Raw genomic sequence first — 21,685 nt, forward strand, 5'->3', positions numbered from 1 at the left:
CTCGGCTGAAGAAAGTGGAAATTGAAACCTTCGTGAATATAAGACGCTGCAAATATAGGACACCTGTCACTGACGTCGGGTTACCTTGGGCCGTCTTTTTAAATTAGATCACAATTCCGGTATTTAACCCTGGCCGGACCGATTGGTTTTCTACATTGACCGGGGAGGGTTGGTACAACTCCCTCGCCGTTTCGCCTCTAATTGAGCTAGAGCCTCGCGGAAAACAACACGCTTGTGTGCCGTTATAAGACGCAAAAATTAGGTACTACCCGATTTTAAGGTCTTAGGTCAGCCAGTAACCTCTTAGGTCAGGTAAGTGCCACAAGGCACGGGCTCGGTTTTAGGTTAATTACTTTGCCAAAAATGGTCGCACTGCCGCGATTTTGACATAATCGTGTTTGTCTAGCTCAGGCGCGTTGAATGCTATACTTGGTGTTCGGGTGAAGTCAACTTAAACCCTCGCCGGCACAGGCCATTTTGCGTCCTTCGACGGCACAAGGGGGGGGGGGGGTTGGTACGACTCCCCCTCGCGTTTGGCCCCTGATCGAGCTAGAGCCTCGCTGAAAAAAACGAGCGTGTTGCCCGTCACGAGAGGAAGCCGATCATACCCAATTTTAAGGTCCTAGGTCATCGGGTGACCTTCCAGGTCAGGTCAATGACCCGAAAACCGGGAAAATCGGGACCTGTTAGAAAGTCGTAAATTGTGGCTGCTGTGAGGTTTTCCGGGAAGCTGATCACGAATATCGTATTAGTTTTGATCAGAGATGATGTCTTTAAGCATTTAGACCAGGTCGGTGTTGTGTTTCGGTCGATTCGAATGAAAGAGTTGTATCTAATGAGTTAAACGAGATTTATTCCGAGAACTCTTTCCTGAGCCGTTACGTTAATCACGAAGTAAACAAAACGTAATGGCGTGCGTCGTCTCTGCCTATCCGCGCCAGTCTTGTCGACCGGCGGGCCCAATCAGCTGGCGGCGGCACAGGCGCACTCAGCTACGGACCGGGGCGGGCGGCGGCGGCACGGGCGCACTCAGGACTCGGGCACGAGCCGGGGCGGCGGCACGGGTGCGCTCGTGCGCCAGAAACACACGACAACACACCATCTCCCCCCAAGACGACTGCGGTCGTCTTCACTACGGAGAATAGGTCACACCACCCCAGCGCACGGACAAGCGATCGGGGGGCTGGCGCGCACGGCTGCTCCGGCGCAGCGGGGGCGGCCGCGGTGCGGCTGCTCCGACGGTGGCGGGGACGGACTCGCCGGGCGTTGCGCCATCTGCGGCCGCGCGGGGCGGCTCAGCGGCGGGTGGCCCTCCAGTCTCAAGCAGTGGCCGGTAGGGACGGAGGAATCGCCGATTCCGCCAGAGGACTCTTCCGCTTCCCGTCTTCACCAGGTAGGTGCGGCGCTGCCCGACACCGACCACTACACCGGGGCGGTCCCAGCGGCCGGTGTCACTGTTTTGGATGTCCACACGGCTGCCGATGCGCATCTGGGACAGGGGACGGGCCGTCCCGTCATGGCGGCTCGTCGCCGCCTCCCGGTTCACAGCGGCCTTCAGCTCACACTCAGCAGCAGCGCGCTGCCACTCGGGCGCGAACGCACGGTGGTGGGTCGGCACACACGACCGAATCGGGTGTCCGAACAGCACCTGCGCCGGAGAACGTCCGTCCGCGCGCGGCGTGTTCCTTAGCTCCAGCAGTCCCCGGCTCAGCTGCTCGTCATCCAGCCGGCCGCCAGTGGACGCCGTGATGATGAGCTTTTTCACTGTTTTTACGGCCGCCTCGGCGTGGCCGTTAGACCTCGGGTAGTGTGGGGACGATATTTCGTGTCGCACCTCCCAGCGGCCCAGGAAGCGGCGCAGAGTTCCAGACGTGAACTGCGGTCCGCCGTCCGTGCGCAGAACTGTTGGTACTCCAGTCTGGGCGAACAGCGCGCGCAGCTCGCGGGTCAGATGCTCTGCCGATGCAGTCCGTGGGCAGATGGTCACGTACGGCCAGCCGGACAGTCGGTCTGCATACACCAGATACGTCCGGCCGGCGACATGAAAATAGTCCGCCGAGACCGACTCGAACACACGGCTCGGCTGGTCGTCTTCCCGCCACAGCGGCTCGTTGGCGTGGCTCGGCACCAGCTGCCGGCAGCGCGGGCAGGATGACACCACGTTGGTGACGTCACGGTCGATACCCGGCCAGTACACGCAGAGGCGGGCGCGGCGCTTTGTTCTCTCGATGCCCTGGTGCGACTGGTGCAGGCGGTCGAGGATGTCTCGTCGGAGGCGGGCAGGGATCACCAGCCGGGGGCCGTACACGATCAGGCCACCGTCCAGCGCCAGCATGCCCCGCACACCCCAGTACGGTCGAACGGCGGGGGGCACCTCGTGCCGGTGCTCTGGGAATCCGTGCAGAATTGTCTCTCGCAGGGACTCGTACTCGGGGTCGCGGTCGGCGGCGGCTCGGATCCTCTCCAGGCTGGGATCTACGAGCGGCGCCAGGCGCGCACCGTCCTCCATCTGCTGCTCGGCGTGCAGGGCTGCGATCACAGCCGCGTGGAGCGTGTCCTCTGCTTCCTCTGAGGCCTCGTCATCGGCGGTCGGGTCACTGGTTGGAGCGCGTGACAGCGCGTCTGGTATCTGGTGCTCGGATCCTTTCTGCCAGCTGGCAGTGAAGGAGTATGGCGTCAGCTTCTCACGCATCCTTTGCAGGCGAGGATTTTCGATCTCACTCAGCTGCTTCTGGTTCAGAATCGGTACCAGCGGCCGATGATCGACGATCAGTGTGAAGTGCGGCAGGCCGGCGAGGTAGATGTGACATTTCCGGCACGCCCACAGCACGGCGGCCAGCTCGATCTCCACCACGGCGTATCGTGACTCGGTGTCCGTGAGGAACCGGGAGCCGCAGTGCACGAGCCGCCAGTCGTCGCCGTGTCGCTGAAGCAGCGCGAAACCGAGTCCTTTGGTCCGGGCGGCGTCCGTCTGCAGCATAGTTGGCAGGCTCGGATCGAAGAACGCCATCACGGGTGGCGCGGCCAGCACTGCTTTGACTTGCAGAAAGGCCGCCTCGTGCTGAGCCGTCCAGCTCCAGAGATGGCGCGCCTTCAGTAGGTCTCGAAGCGGCTGGGCGGCGTGTGCGAGCTCCGATGACATGCCACCGAGCTGGTTCGTCAGACCCATGAACGATCGCAGATCGGTCACGTTCTCGGGCCTCGGGAAGTCGGCGATGGCTCGAAGCTTCTCCCCATCTGAGGTGTATCCGTCCGGCGTGATACGGTAGCCGCAGTAGTTCACCTCGTGCCTGGCGAACACGAATTTCTTGGGGTTCAGAGTGATACCGCGTTCGTCACAGCGCTGCACCACGGCGATGACGTGCGCCAGATGGTCCCGGTAGGTGGCGTCGTACGCCAGCAGGTCGTCCACCACCTTCACCGTGTTCGGAATATCGCCGAGGGCCGTGTCACCGCGCCGGTTGTATTCATCCCCGGCGGACACGCACCCCTGTGGCGCTCGCAGGAATTTCATACGGCCCCAGGGCGTGATGAAACACGTCAAATCTTGAGACGGCTCGGCGAGCGGTACCTGGAAGTACCCCATGGCAGCGTCCAGTGTCGTCATCCAGCGGCTGCCGGCCGGGATGTCGGCCACAGCGTCGTGCGGAGGCCGTACTGGGTAGGTAGGCCGCTTTACGAACCGGTTCAGCCGGGTCAGATCGACACACAGTCGCACTCCGGACGGCCGCTTGGCAACAGCGACCATCGGGTGGCACCACTCGGTGGCGTAGTCCACTGGTGCAATGACACCACGGGCCTGCAGTTCGTCCAGCTGGGCCTTGATATCCGCTCTCCAGGCGTACGGCACTGGACGGGCGGCGGTGACGGCCGTTGGAGTGGCATCTTCACGCAGCTCGATTACCATCGATCCGCCGTCCATCTCCCGCAGCGGGCCGTCCGAGCTGAATACCCGGGGGTAGTGGGTCACGATCGCGGCTGCATGGGCGGCTATTATCTCGTCAGACGGGTCGCCGTCCTCCTCCCATGTCGGCAAGCACGTTGCCGGCGACGGCGCGGCGTTGCCGGCGGCAACCGCCACGGGCGCCACCGTCGGCGTGTCGGTTATCGTAGATGTCGCTACCTGTCGACCATCTGTTTTGTGCTGCGTCGTGTTCGGGATCTGGGCAGGGAAGTCCGCCGGCAGGATCCCCAGGGCGACCGAATCGAACCAGCTGAGCAGTGTCCCCGTCAGTCCGCTGATGACGTAGACGGTAGCGTCAGCGGAGCGGTCACCCAGCCTCAGCGCTGCGCCGAACGCTCCGAGACAGTCGAGCGGGCGCTGTCCAACGGCGGTGAAATTGGCCCGGTGGTCGGTCTGCAGCCGGGAGAGATCGATGCCGATCGACCGAGCCACGGCGTCGCCCATGACCGTTGCTTCAGCTCCTGTGTCCGGCGTGCATTTCAGCGTGCTGCTCCCGGCCTGGTGCATCAGCTGAATCTCGACTGTAGGCGCGGGACGAGTACAGACTCCGCTGATATGTATGTCCGCGATGACTCGCTGGATATCTCGCCCGTGCGGCCCTCGCCGGCCGCTGTGCGCCGGCGGGCCGCGGGCGGGGCCCGGCGGGGTGCCACCGGCTGGAGCAGCGACGGTGTGGTCCGACGGCACCGGGCGGCAGACCGCTGCAAAGTGTCCCAGTTCGCCGCACGCTCGACAGATGGCGCTGGCGGCGCGGCACGTGTCTGGGTCGGCGTGTGGCCGGCGGCCGCACGTCGGGCAGCGCTGGGCCGACCGCTGCCGGTCGGAGGTCGCGGCGGCGGCAGGGGCGGCACGTAGCCGGCTGCGACCCCGCCTGTAAGCTGACAGGCGCGCCACTGAGTAGCCCTCGCTGCCGCGCAGGTCTTCACATGTGCTCCGTGAATTTTCACTCGCGCGACAAATGTCCACTGCGCGTTTCAGCGTTAGATCGGGCTCCTCAAGCATACGCCTCACAGCGTCTTCGTCACGCGCACCACAGACAATGCGATCACGAATCTGTGAGTCACTGCAATGCTCGCAGAGGTCACAAAATGAAGCGAGCTCCTTTATTTCGTACAGGAACTCGTCAAAGCGTTCGCCTGGCTCCTGCACGCGCCCGTAGAACTCTCTGCGGTCCACCAGCACATTTCTTTGCTTCCGCAGGTGACCCTCCATGGCGTTCATGACGGTGTCCGGGGTCGCGTCCTCAGTCAGGTCGAGCCCGAAACGGATTACTCGGTGCCAGTCTTCGTCTAGCAAGCTTAGCAGCGCGGCGCGCTGGCCTTTCACGTGTAGTTCACCGGCTCCGGTCAGCAGAAAATAGCCCTTCACCTTCTCCGTCCATACGGTGAACTCACGCAGTGAGGCTGAAGAGGTCAGGTACGGGGCCGGGGTCGCCGAAGCCGGCAGGCGGACGGCTGGGCGGGCGGTGGTGGAACGGCCGTCAGCGCCTCGCTCAGCCCCCGCCGCGTCGGTAGTCGTGTCCGTTCCCATTCCCGTGGAGAGCTCCCTGGACATCAGGCTCTCCATCATGCTCGTCAGGCGCTCCTCACGCTGGGCTGATAGCTCGGCCTGCCTCCGCAGCAGGGCCGATAGTGTCTGCACCTCACTCTCATTCTCACTCATGTCTATACTTTAAAACTCAATCACTTAATAATTAAAATACCGATCGCGCCATGTTGTGTTTCGGTCGATTCGAATGAAAGAGTTGTATCTAATGAGTTAAACGAGATTTATTCCGAGAACTCTTTCCTGAGCCGTTACGTTAATCACGAAGTAAACAAAACGTAATGGCGTGCGTCGTCTCTGCCTATCCGCGCCAGTCTTGTCGACCGGCGGGCCCAATCAGCTGGCGGCGGCACAGGCGCACTCAGCTACGGACCGGGGCGGGCGGCGGCGGCACGGGCGCACTCAGGACTCGGGCACGAGCCGGGGCGGCGGCACGGGTGCGCTCGTGCGCCAGAAACACACGACAACACACCAGTCGGGTCAGGTCAGGTCAGGTCAACCGGTAGGGGTTGTGACGGGTATTCGTAATACGTGTCAACCGCCTCTGACAGCTTCGTAACATGTTACGAAGGCGCCAAAACTACTTCGTTAATGTTCAAATGGTTGCTAAATTAGAATTCAGCTCCAAAAACTAGCCTAGAAACATGTAAAACTCGAAAAAGTGAACCGAGGTCACCCGAGGTCACCAAAGGTCAATGACCTGACCTGACCTTCAGGTGACCTTGACACCCATCCTAATGTATGGGAGCAACATCAAATCACATGTTTGAACGTTTGAAACCACGAAAAGCTTGCAAACGCGCGGCTAATGCGAGCCGACATACGCCGAATCGCGATTTCGGCCAAACATGGTCACGGAAAAGAAGTCACAGGTTAAAGGTCATTGGGGTCAGGGTCATGAAATTTTCAGAGTAGGTGTAAAATTGATCAATGCGAGGGTACTGAAAGTTTCGTCGGCCGCTTTTTACGCGAGTTATTCGCGAAAAACCTTAGGGGGGTTGCATCAACCCCCCCCCCTGTGCCGGCGAGGGTGCGAGGGTGTTAACCTCGGGTCAAGGTCAGGTCGGAGCCCAGGTCACGAAAATGGTTGAAGGAGGTCATATCGCATATCATTCGATTCGGCAGGTCTTCCTGAGTCCAATGGTAGCTTTCCCGACTCTCTAGCTCCATCTGATCAGGAGTTATTGACGAAAAACGTGCATGGCCTTAGTGACGTCATAAATGACGTCACGCAAAGTCAGCAATGCTAAAGTCAAGCACTGGACCTTGCAAGGAGTGCATGAAACCATTCCCGGTGCCCGAATAGCAGCTCCCAATTTCCCTTGTTGACTGAAAGTGGTGCTAGATCCTGTATTATGCTCAATTATGATGTCATAACTTAACAGATTCACGTCATATATTTAGTGCTTGACATCCATCTGATAGCTTACATATGACAGAGAAGGCATGCAAAGTTTTATGAAGTTTGCTTCACTAGTTGTGGAATAACAAGCAAAAAACTTTTGCGGAAAGGCCGCTGGCCTCTCGCTGGAGCGTTTCCGACCAGTGTGCAGTGGCAGCCGTGACCTGACCCCCCCCCCCCCTCTCCGACCTCCCCGACCCTCCCAAAGTCGTATGTCACGACGGTCGCCTGCTATTGTTTATCATCTGTTATCCTCATACCTGAGGCGCGGCGCCGCCGTCTCCGTGACGCATTAATTCCGATCGAGAGCGTGCGTCGTTTCCTGTTCCCGGTCGGTTGGTCTCGGCGCGGCGCTGTGCGGCTCTGGCCTCGGGTGGAGGTGTGTGCGTGGCCAGAGGATCATCCGCTGCACACTGCCGACTGAGCCGACAGATGATCAGAGAAACGGGCCGGCTGATTGGAGATTGCTGACTGTCGATTTATGATTGGCAGTTTTTGATTGGGGTTTGACTACAGAGCCAGAGTTTTCGGATGCTGCACTGATGTCAGATGGCTTCTAGCCCTTGGACGATAGCTTTGAATCGCCTGATATTGATTAAAGTCTCTTGAAACTCGACTTCAACGGCCATCAATAGAGGTGTTTGCACTCGAGGTCAGCATGTAATTCCGACCTCATTAAATGGGTGCCGTGCCAGTTTCGGCACTGCTCGTTAGAGCCGTGGTCAGTAGTGTTCTGGGAGTCCTGCGTGCTACCTCTAGCTCTAATAACAGGTACCGATAATAGTATAATTATAGCTCCATCTCTCAGCAGCTCGGCATCAGGCGTCTGGGTGCGGTAAAAAGTGACCCTTTAAAATGGGGCAAATTCAACAGGATCGGGCCCCTGTCTTTGATCACGCCACCACATCTCTGCTAACGATGAGTCCATGTCACCTGATATTCCTTCGATACTTTATGTCATGTTTATGAAAATATTGTCAATGAATTACAAAGCTTGCGCATTAATAGCCTTACGCGCTGTGGGCTCATTAGCTGGCTATTCACAGCCATTTACACGCAGTTTTTCGTCCCACAATGCCCTCCGCAGTGAAAGTGACTTGCGCTGTGCTGGTCAGAGTCGGGTCGCCCCACTGGATTATCTGTTCAGCATAGATGACGAGCTGTATGACTTGCCATGGAAACTGTGGTCAACACGCGTATTTGCGCGCTCATAGGCAATCAAATCGCTTTGGGTATACCGTTAAATAAGTAATTTTGGCTGAATTGCGTTCGATTGTCGATAGTGAGTGTTCCCTTTATTTACATATATCAGTGCCACAGGTGATGTAGGTCTAGCTACAGTATTTATTATCGGATTAGGATTCAGTTGCTCCCTAAATGCCACCGTAAATACTCATCATGTTATACCGACATCGACCAAGTGGAGTTTTCAAGTCGGAAGCCAATCATGGCGAGGGCCTTGGCCCCGATTGCCTCTGCACTGACATTGGTATCAGTTGACTTATGCGTCCAGCCTTCCAAGGTGCTCAAAGTGCTGCGTCAAAGTAATCGCTGTGACAGCTCATCCTTAACCCAATCACTGCACCGGGGCAGCTGTTGCAAATTGATTTCCCGTTGCATCATTTGCATTATAAACCACAGATATTTATGACCGATGTTGGAGGTCAGCCTTTGGTTGATTAAAATAAATAATATCATGCATTACCGATGACTCAGTCTCGCTTCCTGTCGATAAAGTAAATCGTCTATTTGGTACCAAGATCACCCCAGCCTCCCAGGCCCAAACCGATACCCGTCTCACGCGAGACGGGCCGAGAAGGCGATACCGCCCCGTCCTGGATTTGGGGCCGTACCTCCAAAACAAGCCCCGCATCTGTCCGGCGCTGTGATTTACGGATCGGTACCGGAGCCGGTAATGGTTTTGGCCCAAGAATACACCGCAGGTCGGCCCTGATCCATTTGTAGCGGGCCATTGACGCCACGGGTCTCAGACATGCACCAGTGCGTCTCAGACGTGCGTCAGTGCGCCTGTGTTGCGCTTTGGTGCGACCCTGATACGTCATGGTGTGCATGGGGGCGGGGCGCAGTTATTTGAGTGATAGATATGAACAGCTCCCGAACTGACGGTCGAACGGTCAGCATCTGACCGATGATAGTCTGTGTGTTTTTGTTCACATATATCGGTATTAAAATTGGATTTCCATGCATTGCAGGAGGTGTGTATTTCGGATCGACCAGTCTGACCAGTATAATTGAACGCTCCTCCTTGGTCTGACCGGTCCATCCCATTCTAACTGACCGTTCCACATCGGTCTAACTGACCATCTGCTCCTGCAACTCCCACTAGGTCGACCTGACCTCTGCACCGGCTGCAATCGGTTGATGAAGAGCCACTCAGAGACGCTCACCCGTCACACCCCTCTCAGAGCCGCGAGCGCCGCTCCGAATCACTACTCCGCCCATCGCCACTCGTCAACTCCTCCCATCTACCCCTCCGGGGCCCCCGTGGAGCTCTCAAACCGTGCAGCACGCGCCTCGGATCGCAGACCGCTCCCAGCTGCTGACGACGCTGCTCCGTGACCAGGTCAGGTCACAGGTCAGGTCACAGGTCAGAGAGCACACAGTGACAGATGTAGCTCTCCTTTAGACGCTGCACCGATGCAATCGGATGATGTACAAACATCTTAGATCAGCACCGATGTTGACTAACATAATTCAATCCTCCATGCATCATTTCTCAGTCTCGGTCAGCCTTCGGATGACCCAGGTCGGCGCTTGAGCTCCAACTTTCCCCATGGCTCGTCGTTAGCGTCGAACTACAGCGGCGGCATGCGGCGGCGCACGACAGACGAGCTCGGCGCACGCACCGCTTGCCGTCCCTCCCGCGTCGAACGCCAGTGAGAACGATGGATGATCGACCGTAGCGCGATCTGCCGACTCGGGGAGTGGGCTCCAAGAGGCGAACCAAGAGGAACGTGGTGGGAGGTTGGAGTGACCCACTCCTCGGCCCATGAGACTGACCTGTGTGACCGAGACGACTCCTGGTAACCTCCGGTCCGGTTGGGACGGTCTCTCATTCACCCCGCATTGCAGAGCTCACGGGTGGCCTCTGCAAATCCTCGGCGGGCCAGTTGTCACATTAATCCGGCAGTGCTCTCTGTGGCGTTACGGGTCGCTCAGTCACGAAGGTCGTAACCTCCCAGCGGCTCATCTGCTGCACATGGTGACCGCTGTCACGCCGTCAGACTGCCACACACGAGCAGTACTTTCAACACTATAGCAGAGGGCTCTAAAAGGAGTCGCTCCTACACCACAGCGCCTTTCGGGAGACGTATACGACTCTGTGAGTCTGCTGTGGCCGTCTTTACTGGCGCCTCTGAGTCACGAGTGGTACCCACGCGCTGTACTTACTTACATACGGGGCCCGGTGAACAGAGCAGCTGGGAGAGGCGGCCTCGCCCCACCCTCCCCGACCCTGCGCACGTCACAACGCTGTCTCGGAGGACGTTATCTCGCCTCCATCTGGCCCACATAGGCGACGGGTAGTGTGCTGTGCTCGCGCTGCCGCTACACCGCCGCCGCTTTAGGGCCATAGAGTACGACGGAGGTGACGCGCTGGAGACAAGCGCGACGCGCCTGAGACCAACACGACGCGACGCACTTTGAGAGGCGAATGTGACGCTGCTCAGATCGAGGATGACGTGGCGTGACGAGGGTGTTGTTTGGACGTGTCGCTCGCGCACAGAGCGGCCGTCAGCCGCGGGAGGTGGCCTTTTTCCTCGATGAAAAACGAATCCACTTACAGAGCGAGCTGGGCTCGTGATGGCCGTGTCAAGGGCCCCGGCGGGGTGCCGCGCGCGGTTCCTCGTGGTTTGCCGGGCTAAGGATAAGACTCCAAGCCAGGGTGTGGCCCGCAGCGACAAAAAGAACAAGGATATTTGATGCGGGGCCGATAGCGGCGGTTTGAGACATGGTGCTTTACACAGAGCTTGGCAGCCGCAATGATAAATGCCGGCGATAAATTGTAAGGATGAAAGAGACCGCACGATCAAAAGCATCACCCGCGATATGTGGGCCAAACATACAATGATTCTGCAGGCGCAATTCTCGGTCACGACAGCACCGCTTGTCTATTCGTTCAGCGTCTCTGAGGTGACGTTATAGTCACAATGGGCGCTGATGCGGGTGGCGGGGGTCGGGTCGGGCGGAGAGGAGAGGAGTGGGGTGGGGAGGCGCCACGCCCTCTCAGCCACCGTACGGGTCGGTTAGACCCTCCCCCCCCCGACCGCTGTGGGTTAGTGATGGGAGAGGACCGGCCACGCCCAGCTGGCGACCGCTGTATGCACTGCACGGGGCCGGCGGCCAGCGCGGCGGGGCGGTCACTCCGACCCAGTTATGTCAGTGACCAGCCGTCCCAGGGGGGCTGGGTCTCGAGCCGACCCTCTCAGGAGGCTGGGTCACCAGCCAACCCTCTCTGGGAGCTGGGTCACGGACTGACCCTCTCAGGGAGCTGGGTCACTCGGTGGCCCACTCGGCGGCGGGAGCTCTCCCTCGCTCCCAGGGCGCTGCCGTGGCGCCGCTGGCGTGCTGGTCTGTGAAAGTGAGAACCTTGATAGAACACCCAGAAATTCACCAACATCACCCATGGGAAAAGTATATAACGATGTGGAGGCAAACTGATGACAATCGTCTGGGGGAGAACCAGAGCGAGCTAACTCACAATATGTTCTGCCAAGCCTGTGCCAGGGTCCTGCATTTGGTCCCCTCTCATCCTTGCTCGGCTCCTGGATGCCATGCATCACAGCGTCGGTCGTCCTTCAAGGAGCTCTGCAGACCGAGTTGCGCCATCGCGGCGGCTCCGCCCTTCCTCATGACGTAGTCTAGGTCGGCCCTGAGCCGCATCTAAGCCTCGGTGCCGCGTCAGCCCGGAGTTGGGTCAACCTCAGCCTCAGCTCCTCGGTCCCTAAGTGTCGTGTCAGGCCAGTGACTGATGCTCCAGTGCTCGGCCCCACCCACTACAGATCTGTCACAGAGAAGAGAGCGGCGCAAAGTTGCATGGGGATTGCATTGGATCGGTATGCTCTCGAGGAACTGACGGCCAGGTCACTGTCTCAGCAGGAGTGGGGTCAGTCGTGATGCCTGGGAAGGGTGAGTGGTCGGCTGAGTGCCCCTCCCCTCTGGGTCACTCCGACGATATGATCTGCCGGGGCTTCAAACAAACGCCGAATGGCACTCATCGCGTCCTTCTTTCTTTCTCTCTCTCTCTCTCTCTCTCTCTCTCTCTCTCTCTCTCTCTCTCTCTCTCTCTCTCTCTCTCTCTCTCTCTCTCTCTCTCTCTCTCTCTCTCTCTCTCTCTCTCTCTCTCTTTCTCTCTCTCTTTCTCTCTTTCTCTCTCCCTCCCTCTCTATAGCGTGCATTACGAGTCCTTCGTGTCACTTTCGCCGGACGCCAATGTGGCTCTCTCATTACCGGAGGAGACGGACGCTCAACACGATCGGCAAGATCGTGCTATGACCAGTGCAGCCCTCTTGCGACATTGTGCGGCCCGTGAGAGTGAGATACTCCATGGGGAGTCATCGTGTCGTGCATGAGACCATTCAATAGAGCGACGGGTCAGAGATGGGTGGCAATATGGATCATGCTGCGAAATGGGTTAGACCGCCCGCGGAGTGCAGCTGGTGAGGCATGTAATTGTATAGTGCGGTTTTGTAATTCAGAACGATTCATCCGTGCGCTGTGTGGTTCGGTACAAGAATAGCCTTATTGCACATGAATTTATTTACTTTTTTGATTGAATACCTACTCGTATTTTATTCGAGCGAATACTTTTCCAACCTTTGGCTATGATGGATGGTGGGCTAAAGCTGTAACCGAAGTCAGAACCTGTAAGAACGTCATTCAGCCTGGACGAGTTTTAAGGAAGTTGTGGAGTTAATCCTGGTTTGCAACTACTGTGATCGATGGCGTGCTTTATGGGACGTCAAGAATGAGAGGTTATTTCACGCCTCGAAAACACTCTAATCCACACATGAATCACGCTGCAACACCGACGGTTATATCAATATCGCTTCATCAACGCCCTGAGCCGGAAGCTCTTGACTTCCGGTCTGTTGGTTGACGCTACCTGATGGAATATTTAATGGTGTTTTGACGCCAGCCGGAAGTCATTTCAGGAAATCTGTCCCTTAGCCGTGACTGCGCTTTGGTAAGCAGATTGATGGCTCAATCGTGGGTTATACACCTGCCCAAAAGCTGCTCAAAGCCGCCCGGTCATGTGAATTCTACATTGTACTTCGTGTCATTGGCAGTCTCACTTTTTTTGTGAAGCACCTTTTCCTCCAGTTTGTGGCACGATTTCCACGAATTTCCGTCTAGTATTGAAAAACCTGCCGATGCTTTGGAAACTGGGCTCTTGATCAAGTACACTCTACATCAGGTACACTCCACAAAGATAGCGATTCAGTGTTAATATAACTTCGATGGACCGTAAGAAATTTAGCACAGTTGAAACCAAATTGTTCATTAATCATAAATACCGATACCTAATTAGGAAATATATATTTATATGCGTGCATACCTCCTACATGATATGTGATTACAAAGAGGAAGAATTAAAGTTATCTATTACACTGTTTTATTATAGCATCGAAATTTTGCAATGCTTCGAAAAAAGCATGAGCCCACAACAATGCCTTATTAATGACCTTAACCCACCCACCAAGCTCCCGTTTACGTAAACACTGGCAAAAATGAGGCCCGGATGGGCACTGAACCATCACCGTCTGAATAGAGCTGCAGTTCCACGCTGACGGCCTCCAGAACTGGGTCCTGCTGAGACTGACAGGCCCGCACGGGCCGTGGCACGCGCCGCCCCCCCCCCCCCGACGCCACGGTCACTGCCGTGGGGTTACGCCACCCCCATGTCACGGCCGCACTCACTAGCTAATGCGGCTCAATTTTCCTCGGTAGCGGGAGATGCTGATACCCGCGCCTTTACGCCCTCTCATACCATATAGCGCACCGTACCGTCCTATCCCGTTCAGTTCTTTTCAAAACCATAATTTTGTGTGATGAGGCTTCATTTTAGCTTTTTGCATAAGCGACTGAAGTTTAAACCGTTTCAAGTAACGTCGTTTACTATTTAGTCAAACGGAAATTTTACATATATAGACAACAGAGTTGTGTTGAAACATTTTTAATTTTTTAACACAAAGTAAGAGCATGAGATGAGTAGGTGAAGGGCAACACAATTTTGACATTTCTTATCACCGCTCACCAGCGGCATCACTGCTCATGTTTAGCGTTTACCGCGCAATTAGGGGCGCTGCCAGCCCCCACCCGCCACTTTCATCCGTACTCCGTCACGCACATCAGTTGTGTCTGACCGCTTGGGTGGCCCGCTCCACCAACTAACAGCGATTGCGTGAAATTTGTCTTGTGTAACGTCCAAACTCATGCAGCAAGTGGTTCTCAGTGCGTCAGGGTGCATGCATTTGGAGGGAGCGGAGCGACGAAAGTAACAGTCTGAGGAAATCGTCGCTACTCTGTGATTACGAGGAATGTATGTATGCGTGTTTTACCTGGTTGCATGTTGTGCCCAAGCTTCCCAACTCATTAGAGGCCACGCTCAGCAATAACACAGACTGTTGCGCAGCGTGCATTTCCCTTTCATTCATTTGCAATTCCAGATAGTTTCTTTTGCTGGAGTGACCAACGTTTTACTATATCACTTTCGACAGTGGAATAATGTTGAAGTCGATAATGGACTATCGCACAAACGTGCGTTAAATGCGAAATCCATTCTGCGAACCCTTTCGCTGCTACAAAACAAACGCAATGCAAACAAACAGATATGATCTCCGAGCCATTTGGGATAGCCCATTATCCTGGTCAAAACAGCCTCCTCTGGACCGGCTGGCTCAAACAAACCTAATCCGACCGGGTTTTGGCAATCTGCGCAGCGTGTTATCCGGCTGAAACCCCGATCGGATTAAAGGGACCCTCCCACCTTAACATTAGATTTGAGTTGAGATAGCCAAAATGGGGTCCCTGGCTCACAATTACCGGTTTCGGCACTCACAACATCGAGAAATGCCTTAAATCGGAAATATTGAATTTCAAAATTGCAGCATTTTGATTCAGAGGGGCTAATGCTTAGGAATACCCCTCTGAATGTATGACGTCAGCGCAAATATCTAACGGTTTTTAAATGTTTGACTAAAACGTTTTGTAGCACGCGGTGGTATATGCTATTTGCGCGCAGCATCTGCCGCAAACGCCGCACTTCTAAAATAAAGTCGCTAGAAACAGCGGAGATCCCAAAAAAGTAAACAAAAGTAAAAGTCTAATATCTTGAAAACCGGTGAATATTTTTCGGTGAAATTTGGTAGATATTCGTTTTCGCTCTTTCTGAACCAAGCGACATCACTTTCATGCCAATTCATAAACTTTTTTGAAGGTGGGAGGGTCCCTTTAACCACACGGTCCGTTATACCGACCGCCGAAGTGTGCCTCTTGTTGTTACTCGTGCCATGTTGACCTGCACGGCTGACCTCTGCGGTCGCTGTGCTGACCGCAGGGCACTGTCGAAGTGATTAGCGAGTATTGAGACCGTGGTGAGGTGGCGGCGCATAGCACGAGGCCCAAACTTGTGGTTAAAACTTAAAGTTTACATTTGTTGGTCTGACTAGCTGACTCGCTGTGTGTGTCTGCATCGCTGCTTACTTGCCTACACATTGCCCAGCGCAGTAGCGCGACAATGGATTAATTGGCTCTCCGCTCACCGTGACAATCTGGAACCTTAACGAGCGCCTTTTAATCCGTCTGGCATTAGACGTCAACGTCCTTTAGCGGCGACTGGCATCCCGCGCTGGATGTTGGCGGATGAATGCTGTTGGTTTTAGTGAAAACGTCGAATCACATTTTTGCTGTTCATTCGAAGGATTTTGCAGACACATGACCAGTTGTTAGCAAATTGTGGATATGACGGCCGAGCGCAGAGAAACCCTTTCCTGTCTCAGTGTATTGGCATTTGATTGCCTAACGACTCTTGCCACCTTCGTGCCTGCGATTTTGAAACTCAGTGTCCAGTTGAGGCGTCCTTTCCGATCCTCCCAGGCTCAGCACGACCTACCCAAGGTCTTCGGAAGGAGAAACGCCAACCGGTGTGACTTTTTCACGGCTGCTCCCGGCTTCTTCCGGGCTGGCGCAAAGACCAGTCGTGAGGTTCGAGCGTTCTCATGGTTTGTCTCATGTGTGCGTCTCCGATCTATAATGCACTCACTTTGATGTGACTATGTTGCAGGCACTTTAGAAAATCAGTCATTTTGTAAAATGCCTAAAGACGGCTGTTTGAAAAATGACTGAACGCAACCAGGCTTTTTTCAAAATGGCTAGCCATTTTACAAAATGACTAGGCATTTTGCAAAATGCCTGACCAACATGGAACGTAGATCTCACTACAGATACTATGGCCAACAGTTTTTGGACGCCTTCCTATACCCTATAGGTACCTACGTGTTCAGCCTGTAGCTGATCGATTTGAAGCTCTGTGATGACGACAATGCTGAGTAACGACCAGGTTGAGTTGCAGACTCGGCTGTAGCATAAAGCATTGTGTGGCTTAAGCCCAGTGTGGACCACCCCTCCCCTCCTCAGTTGACTGGACAGCGCTCATTGGCTCTAACGAACTTCAACAAGCCTACCCTAGGCTGGTCCACGCAATTGTTTACAGTATTATTGTTTAAGTTTTCTTCCTAACTTTTCTTTGGAATAAAAAAGCTCTCTGATCACAATGAATATTAAAGCAATAATTAGCAAAACACGATTTATTTTGTTCTGTGGCAACAGCTTTGAGTACCTACTTGCATGGTCCCAGTTAAAAATACGAGTATCAAGCTCCACATCGGGAGAATCATCAGGTCGCTTGGCGTAGGACGAGAGCGTTGGTTTCAGAAGACACTAACGCCTAAGTGTGTGGGATCGAATCCTCGCGACCTCTAATAGTTTTACAGATACAGGCCGGCATAGGGCGTTTGTTGACGGTCCAGATCGATCATTTTAAATCCAGCAGCGTCGCTGACGTGGGGGTTGGAAATGTCGCAGGCCTGCACTTCTCAAAATAGAGGTAGGTATGGACTTCCCACTGCTGGACTCCTCTGGTCATAATGCTGGACTCCTCGGTCCACCTACACGCTACCAAAACGTATATAATTAGGTACTCGTATCTACAACACGCTGCTCAGTCATTTTGTAAAATGGCTAGGTATTTTGTAAAATACCTAGGCATTTTGCAAAATGACTGGAGAATCAGTCATTTTGTAAAATGCCTAGGCTTTTTGTAAAAAGCCTGGAAAATCAGGCATTTTGCAAAATGCCTAGGCATTTTACAAAATGACTGATTTTCTAAAGTGCCTGCAACAACTATACCTCTGCTGCCCGTCTGCTCGGAACTGTGCGGCACGACGAATGGCACTACCCAGCACCGTTGACCGGTACTACCTACTGCCCGGCACCACCACCGTTCTGCGGTGACAATGAACGCTGGGACATCCCGCCCCGCCCGGCCCTCCCCTCCCTCCAGCCGGATGTGGCCGCTGTCCGGCTCGGACATACCACCGGTCAGTGTCGAGTGTCGACCATCCAGCCAGTCAGCCAATCTACATACGGGAAATAGCACCGGCGCCGCGCGCCGCGCCTGGCCGGGGCGAGATTCCGGTGTCGAGTCTCAAACAAGTCAATGACCCGGCTAATTATAATCACTCGACTCGACCCCGGAGCAGTGAATGCGTCTCGAGCCGGCTGAGGGGCGCCGGGTCATCGTGATGTGATCGGGCACCCTCCCAGCGACGAGCAGAGTCGTGGAGCCGAGCACAGATCACTGGAGCGAATCGACAGCTGGCGGCGAAAAAGGGGCATGCCGCTCCGCACCGTCAGCCATTCCTGGTACCGGCACGCGCAAGAACGCCTCCCGGCATGTCTGATAGCGGGGCGATTGGCGGCGGGCGATGGGCGGCGGGCGAAGTGAACCGATCAGAAATGCCGCGGCGGAGCTCACTCGATTTTGGATAATGCCCTCTGACCTCTGTTGACCTCGATGACCTCTTCCAAACGGCTAATGGGTCTTAATTATGGGTCACAACAAGGTGTCCGTGCTTCATCCCGCCGGGTGGCCGATATCTCAGCTCGTTCTGTTGGTAAATGTCTGTTGATTAACAGATACTTTTGGCATGCTCTTTAGCCCGGACGATGAGTCAGAGTCTTCTTCAGTGGTGAGCTTACGGTAATGACTCACGGCGAGTCACGAAAATCTCACGATCACGATGGGCTCACAGAGTCTCACGGTGGTCACTTCTCACGGGTTCACGACAGCCAAACCGCACCGTGACCCGTGATATTGATGAGGACGAGGCGAAAAATAAGTCGAAGACTGACATTGCACCATGCCGTGAGCCAGTGACTGGTGAGATTAGGAAGAAGGGCCTCTCGCTCGCTCGTTCCCACTATGCTCTCACATAATGCAATGCATCGCCTATTGTATTTCCTCAGGGCCAGTTCGCCTGCCATTTATACGACCATTTATCTAATAGCGTGCACTACGCCCACTGAATGGCCATCGCTGAGGCCAAATCTATGCCGCATTAGGCAAACCCACAGTGCATGCAAATGACAGGAACACCGAACCGACGACGGGCCATATTTGTGTTAACGACGCGGCTGCAGCCTTGGCTGAGACGCTGTCCATCCCCAGTCGTCCGCCATTCCCTCTTTCCGTGTCGTCCGCTCCCGCATCCCACTCGGACTGAGTATCGTGCAGAATATGATGTCATCCGCCGTTCAGATGGGCCGTTCACGACTCACGTGACCCCTGGCATTGGACACTGGCTGGAGGACGAAAGTGGACACAATAGAGTGGTGGATACGAACAATGGACGAGGAGATACGGCGCAGCGGACATGAGGGACGACGGACAGGATGCCCGGGAGTTGCACCGGCCACCGCTATTGGGACGCAGTCATTTCGTTGGAAGTGTTTTTAAGAATGTAATCAGACTTGGATAAAATTATTCGTCATTTTATAATAACTGCAGCTAAGAGGTTGCATTTCTGCGCTTGTTTTGCACGCTTCGCAACTTTGGTGTTAAATTGAGAGACGTCTGGACAGCGCCAGGAATGCAGCTATGGCGAAACCGGCACATTTGTGACTAGCCTAGCGCTGCTGTGACCAGTGTGGCGCAGCTGTGACTAACCCGGCGCGCTGCGTCGAGTTGGGCGCGCGTCACGGACGAGCTCAGTTCACGGCGCGTGCCGTAACGGTGCCGACACGGCCGTGCAAAAACGCACCGGGCGTGATCGGCTCCGCCACCGCGCTCAGGAGCCAGTGGATGCGACGGCGCCGCACCGGGGCCGCCTCCAGGGGCCTCCGAGCAGGGAGGGGAGGTCACGGCTTGACCGGCCAAATGAGCGGCTGCACGAAACGACACCACTTTTGTCGAATGACACGGCGAGGCCGGACGTCGGAATGATTCTGTCCTTCGGCGCGACTAACCGCCGCCTTTAGCCGACTGATGGCGAAACAATTGCTCTCCGGAGCAGCGCCCGTATTAATTAGAACGGGAGCCGGCAGGGGGTGGGTGAGGGGGGCAGAGACTCTGCTCCTGATGGTCGAGCAGCGAAACAAAATATGAATGCTGCGGGTGGCACCGCTTGTGTTGCAAAAATAGCTAGACAACTATCATGTCATTATAGTAGGTAATCACTAGACACTAATCCATGATATTATACGCCATACTTACTGACAGGCAATTGCCAGTTGCCACTCAAACACCTAACCCTTGTCAATTCTCAGCTCTGTACATTCTAAATGTTGTAGCACCAAGGACCCTCTATCGCGTATTTTCTTTGGCTGCAATGCTCGAACACTGTTTAGTGTTGATTTCTTCGTTTTTCCGTGTCCATCAAAATTTAGGTATGCTACATATTGATGGCGTCCAGAAACATTTATGCTACCAGCACTCCGATACCATTCTCTATCGCCACCAGTTAAATCACCTTTATACCAATGACCATTTATTTTCTTCTGGTCACCAGTTACCACTGTGGCACCGCTATATCACCGATAGGTCACCACTGAACCACTATTATGTCACGGTCGGGTCACTGCTGTATTTATGCCACGGCCGGCCGTGAGAGCTCCGTTCCGTGGCGGCCGAAAGTGAGACCACCCCGGACAATTTCACTTTTTCAGGAGTCGCGTTCCACACGAGACTGCGACAACAATGAGCGCGTGTCATTCGAAGCGCCACGTGTGACCCGTTCCGTGCGTCGTATCTGACCAAACTCTTTCTCTCTGTTTCAGATGACGGTAACTGCTCCTCTCTGTCGGCTGCAGAAGCGCCTGGTGCGTGATCGGCGGCGACAATTCGTGATATCATTCGGTCAGCTCCGGATCGGGTCAGGTCGGGTCAGCTCCAACCTGTCTGCGCTGGGAAGGACAGAGTGGTGGCTGGGTCGGTGGGAGTCGGCTGGATGGGGTAGGGCGCCGCGCTGAGGCCTGCGCTGACGCCGTGTCGAGTCGCTGTGTGACCGACCTTGTGGTGACCGGCCGGCGTGACCTTACCGTGGGAGGTAACCGTGCCACTGGGAGCTGAACGGTGGAGATCGCCGCTGGACTGGACCGCCGACCGGCCGAGCCTCGCTGCAGCGGCTCGCCAGGTCACACAGCTCGGCATCGACCCCCAGTCCCAGTCTCACAGCCCCTGTCCCAGTACCCAGTCCCACAGCCCCTGTCCCAGGCCCAGTCCCAGTCCCAGTCCCGAAGGTCTCAGTCCCCGCTCAGCTCTGAAGTCTGGGCACGTGACCCAGCCCCGTTCCCGGGGACACTTGAGGGCTCGTCCGGCGCGTGCGGGCTCAGAACCCCGGCGCGGGCCGCGGGCTCAGAAGGTCTTTCGTTGTGCTTATCGCGCGGCCGTGCGCCGCGGGTGATACGTACGCCGTTTTGCGTTGTTCCCACAGTGGATGTGTATACGATAAACCTGCCCGGAACTATCGTATGTGAGCGATGGGATGACATTTACTCTTCCGTAGAGTTTTGTGGGTTGTGTAGAGAGGTGACGCGCTGCCATCGACCAGATGACAACGTGGTCAGACTACATACAATGGCGCGACGGAGACGAACACTGCGCTGGAGACGCTCAGCTAGAACACGGTCACAGGCGAATCGTGTGTAGTCCAATGTCCAGCCGTGGGAAAAGCGAGGGTCAATCATCAGCGAAATGTTTGTGATGTGATGTGTCGTATCACTCGAGTGTTTCTCCTTTCGTGTTGCCTCACTCGAGCGTGACCTGGGATTATGTTTCACGTGTGTGCGTGTGTGCGAGGTAATTCACTGTACTCGTGTTATGATTCGGATATGCATGTGCGATTGTGCGAAATATATGCTCGAGAAACATTGGTCGGCTTCTATTCCTTATAAACGTTGACTTTGGCTGTCCTTGAACATATACGGAATTACATGGCAGTTGTGCATACCGATCTATTCCCGAAAATTTTATGTACATATACAATCAACTTTGTGTTTTTCAGTGCGGGGGATACGAATTTATTACCTGTTACGAAGATGATAAACTCAGGTGGTAAACGTCAAGTTGACCTTAAAAGGTCAACTTGACGTTTTCGCCTATTGCAGCCATTTTATAACACAGGAACTACCGGGGGGATCGAGACGAAAACAGCACCAGTCGATCCTCCTCGCAAGGCCGGTAAAGTAGGTTAGGG

General features: G+C 55.3%; 2 protein-coding genes across 2 annotated transcripts in view; one reads left to right on the forward strand and one right to left on the reverse strand.

Moving 5' to 3' along the window:
• LOC122379320 overlaps nt 1-21,362 on the forward strand; it is a 35,359-nt gene extending 13,997 nt beyond the window's left edge. Inside the window, exon 3 of the mRNA XM_043361418.1 lies at nt 20,268-21,362. The gene's annotated coding sequence lies outside the window, so the exon portion shown is untranslated. The remainder of the gene's footprint in view (nt 1-20,267) is intronic.
• On the reverse strand, nt 827-5,627 carry LOC122379318. Its single transcript, XM_043361416.1, has one exon. The coding sequence runs from the start codon at nt 5,624-5,626 to the stop codon at nt 1,133-1,135; it is 4,494 nt and encodes a 1,497-aa protein (XP_043217351.1). The 5' UTR covers nt 5,627; the 3' UTR covers nt 827-1,132.
• Nucleotides 21,363-21,685: the final 323 nt, after the last annotated feature.

The sequence above is a fragment of the Amphibalanus amphitrite genome, unplaced genomic scaffold (assembly GCF_019059575.1).
Source record: "Amphibalanus amphitrite isolate SeventyFive unplaced genomic scaffold, NRLGWU_Aamphi_draft 000075F_arrow, whole genome shotgun sequence".
Classification (NCBI taxonomy): Eukaryota; Metazoa; Arthropoda; class Thecostraca; order Balanomorpha; family Balanidae; genus Amphibalanus; species Amphibalanus amphitrite.

Excerpts from the sequence above, each read along its gene's own strand:
- LOC122379318 (XM_043361416.1), bottom strand. The coding sequence starts at position 5,626 with ATGAGTGAGAATGAGAGTGAGGTGCAGACACTATCGGCCCTGCTGCGG.